Genomic DNA, 4,409 nt, shown 5'->3' on the forward strand with positions numbered 1-4,409 from the left:
TCGTACAAACCACGTGAAATATAAAACAAGACAACTTTAACATTCTAAAAAAATTTTGTCAACTTATTTGTTTTTTAGTAAAATTATAAGTAATAAACAATAATTATAATTTACTTAAGTTCAACAAAATAATTCATAAATTTAGTGTTTAAAAAAGTTTGTTCAAATTTTAAGTAAAACTTTTGTAGAAACATCTGTTTTCTTCTTTATGGCTTTAGTTTATATTATAAATAATGGCGGCTATGGAAATCGAATTAAAAAATTAATTACCTTTACAATCACACTATTTTGTCAATATTTCTATATGGTTTATCCGTATTTGTAGGTATCTCTGCCTCGTAGATACGAGTTGTGTTTTGCTCAGTGAAATACCTAATTTATTTTAAGTGACACAAAAATCAGTTGTAAATATTTAAGTGACTCAAAAGTTCCTCGATCAAATTGAAAATTTATTTTAAAGAATGTTCCTGCTGGCTGTGCTTTTAGTCTGGCCAAAGGATAACTTTTGAGGTGCAGGGTCAAAAGTCCACGGGCCAAAAGTCCATAATGGACTATTGGCTCACTTGTGTGGGTCATAGCTCCATAAATCAATTATGGACTTACAACCCTCAAGTGGGTCAAAAGTTCACACAAAATTCCTGTGGACTTTTGGCCCATCGCTTAAAAATTTATAACCAATTAGGAAAGCAAAAATTCATTATGGGGCTGAGTTCTCATATTCTAATTTTTTTCGCAATATCTCTCCAAAACATTTATAAAAAAAAGTGATCAAATATCTTTTAAATTCGAGTCAATTTTAGAAAATTAATTTAATAAGTATTCAAATCTGGAACAATCGTCAATTTTCGAAAGTTTCTTCATTAAATGTTCAATTGGTGTCATGAAATTAGTCCAAGTGAAATAAGACCAACTTTCAAAATTGGTTTTACTTCAATTTTCAACATTTATAAATACACAATTATTCAAAAGCTTTTTAAAACATTTGAATAAACATTGAAAACATGTAAATGTAAAAATCCCGTTTTGGCAATTGTATGATAATACCGCACACCAAAGATGTTTTTGTTATAACTAGGTAAACGCGAAGCGGGAAAAAATTTGCTCACATGAGAATTGATTCTCCCGTGGGCAAAATTTTTTTCCGCTTCGCGTTTGGCTTGTGCAATTTAAATAGATTCCCATGCGAGCAAATTTTTTTCCGCATCGCCTTCCGCCAATTAATTGGGATTTATTTGTTTTTAATCTCCATATTGTGATAATTAATTAGGCCGCTTTGTTTGCGAGATAGTTTCCCAAAAGTGGCGATTATCACTATGAGGCTCCAAACTAATCGTCTTTTGAACAAAATTTTGTTCTTCTTTGCTTTGTGCGAATTTTCGAAAATTACTTCAAAAAGCTTTACAAACAAAACTCGAGTCAGTTAAGAAAAAAAAACATAAAATTTTCAAAAAAAAAAAAAATCATAAAAAAAAACTAAAAAATCAATTTACAAATATTGTTGAAACAAAATTAACGTTTGAACATTCTTTACAAATTAATATTCCTTAAGCACCTTCCACATCTTTTTCGACATTATGGAGTTCTGGCTCACTTTTTTGTGGGTTTCTGACACCCTTGGGTGGGTTGTAAATCCATAATTGATTTGTGGACTTATAACCCACCCAAGTGAGTCAGTAGTCCATTATGGACTTTTGGCCCGTGGACTTATGACCCTGCACCAACTTTTGAGCCTTGTATCGCCATAAAACGTATACATTTGGAACCTTGAAAACTAGGTTCGGGATGTCGTTGTTGGGTAGTCAAAAGTTAACTCTCATCAGTTGATTGGATTGGTTGTGATTTTTGATTCCTGAGTCGGTGATGTAATAGTATTTCCGCCAACGTCTGTCCGGAGCAGATTCCCTGTATTTTCCTCTCGAACTTTTGTAGTCCATTTATGGCTGTCTTGGAGTTGGCAATCCATACCGAAAAGCTGTATGTGAAGACTTTTTTGATAAGCTGCTTGTAAATCAAGAGTTTTGTTGATAAGCCTTATCCTGTTCTTCTTTTCATAAGGTTACCCTCTTTTAAAAAGAAGAACAGGATGGAAAGTTAACTGTTCTACGGACCAAACGAGATTAATTGTTGAATTTCATGAGCTCGTTAAAGTTGATTCCTAGATACTTGGTGTTGCGTTTGGCTCGAATTAATCTTCCACCTGAAAGTGTCAATGTCAGATCAACTGCCCACCCCCTTCTGTTCGTCTTAAGAACAATAGTTCCGACTTGGATGGGTTGTTTCGGATACCCCATACAGTTTTCGAATGTAATTCGACTTTCCTGGCTAGTACCATTATCGTCAGCCCAAAGAAAGTTCTCGCACTCACTTAAAGGCGGTAAATCTAAATTCAAGATCCTATAGAGGAAGGAGACAAGTTCTGATCCTTGAAAAAGTTCAGAGCTCTAATACACTTCATTGTAGATTTAGGATCCTCCACAAAGAATTTCCCGGAAAAAAAGAAAAAATAATATTTTTAAGTGATAATGAAAAGCATATTATATTAAATGTATATAACTAAATGATTATTTAAACCTGAGGTGATGTCTTGATAAAACTTATTGAAGAATGATGTTGTTTTCGCAGCAGAACTTCTTGAGCTTACTTAGATTGGTGAGAAGAGAGATTGGCCTGAAGATCATGTTCATAGTACGTTTTTCCATTATTTTTATGATAATAAGAAGATTTTCATCTTAAATTAAATGGATTCCGCTTAATTTAAGACGGAAGAACATGAAGAAATCCGCTTGATTTTATGTGATTTTCTCTCCGTCTAGGCAATAAATATTTTGACTCATTAAAGTGATTATCAAAAAAGATACAGGTAAACAAAGACAAAGCACGTTAAAACTGACTTTTACAAATTTTGTCGCCCGCTATTTTATTTTTTAAAGCTTTTAATTAAGCTGTTAGCAATTCCTTGTTCGGTTTTAAAACGATTCAACCCAATTCCGAAAAATACACATTTTTCATGTAGCACTGCCACCCAATTAGGAGTTGAGCGAAATTTATCTCTTTTCCCAGGGTTGAAATCTTTTAAAAATTTTCACGGAGCTAGAATTTTTCCAATGGGTAAAAGTAAAAAAAAACATTGTTCAGAATTTAGGGGCAACAAATTCTACAATGACAAAAAAAATGTATTTATCATCGGGTTAGATTGAAAAACACGCCTGACAAAAATATTAAAAATTAAAATATTTCTAAATTTTTGAAAAAAATCCAAAACGAAATAAAATTACTATAATTATTACTTGATAAGAGTTTAAATCTTTTTGTATTATCAATTCTTTAAATAATTTCTATGTAGAGTTAAAAGGTGGCAGTTAGCAGGTTTTCACTCTAAGTCGGCGATAATAAGCCCTACAAAACTTACTAGGCCCCGAGAAAAGTACTTTCAGATTTTTTTTTATGAAAAAATTCCCATCTAATGCCTTTCTGTTTATGAAAAAGTATACTTGATCGTTCGAGCTCGGGAAAAATTTGTGGTCCTTTTTCATGTTTGTAAGAGGAATGATTCTCTAACCCACCTAAATTTTATTGACGAATTCTCGTGTCTTTACAAAAAAAAAAAATACCATTCTGGAAAAAGGGAGTAAGCTTGTTATGTATTGAAACTATTATCTGGAGAGTACAACTTTATCCATGGCAATCTAAAAGAAATTGTTACTAAACACAATTAAAATAAGAAACCAGCAATAACTTCGCTCTTGTACAACATGTATTTGTTTATTTTAAAATTTTACTTATTTTATTTGTTATCACAGATTTGTTCTTAAAAATATTAAAGCTTTTCCTTAATCACAGTCTATAGTTGAACATAAAATCTTCATTCACCAAGGTCGCCAAAGTTCTGAAGTAGAATCATCTGATCCTGCAGGCGACGAAGCAGGACTACTCCTATCACTGTGATAACCCGAAGAAGCAGGGCTAAGTGGTGTCGATGAGATATTAACAGTCAATTGTTGTGTGTTATTTGTCCTCTGGTTAGCAAGTTTTGACTGTTGTTGATGTTTCAATTCCTGCAGTCGAACAAATTGGCAGCCAAGTTGATTCAAAATAGCTTTTACCAACTCTGTACTGAGTCCTCGAGTTGAGATCAAAACACGTGAGACTTCATTTGCAGCGTTAATATATCCATTGCGAAAGCCATCTACAGGTACTTTGTTGTCAATAGATTTAGCTTGACGTAGATGAGCGATTGTTGCTTCCAACATTTCGGCCTTGTCCATGCGCAGGATTGAACTATCGTTCTTTAATTCAGCAATCATTTGTTTCATCGAATCCAAGCACTTGTTGATACGTGCACGACGTTGTCTTTCCAACAAAGGTTTTTTAACTTTCAAATAAAGTTGTGTCTTTGATACGTATTCCAT

At 32.9% G+C, this 4,409-nt stretch overlaps 1 protein-coding gene across 1 annotated transcript; it reads right to left on the reverse strand.

Moving 5' to 3' along the window:
- Positions 1 to 3,866: 3,866 nt before the first annotated feature.
- LOC129920871 (enhancer of split m8 protein-like) lies at positions 3,867 to 4,409 on the reverse strand. Its single transcript, XM_056002361.1, has one exon. The coding sequence runs from the start codon at positions 4,407 to 4,409 to the stop codon at positions 3,867 to 3,869; it is 543 nt and encodes a 180-aa protein (XP_055858336.1).

The sequence above is a fragment of the Episyrphus balteatus genome, chromosome 1 (assembly GCF_945859705.1).
Source record: "Episyrphus balteatus chromosome 1, idEpiBalt1.1, whole genome shotgun sequence".
NCBI classification, from domain to species: Eukaryota; Metazoa; Arthropoda; class Insecta; order Diptera; family Syrphidae; genus Episyrphus; species Episyrphus balteatus.

What these genes read in the sequence shown, in the direction of transcription:
- LOC129920871 (XM_056002361.1), bottom strand. Translation starts at nt 4,409, where the DNA reads ATGGAATACGTATCAAAGACACAACTTTATTTGAAAGTTAAAAAACCT.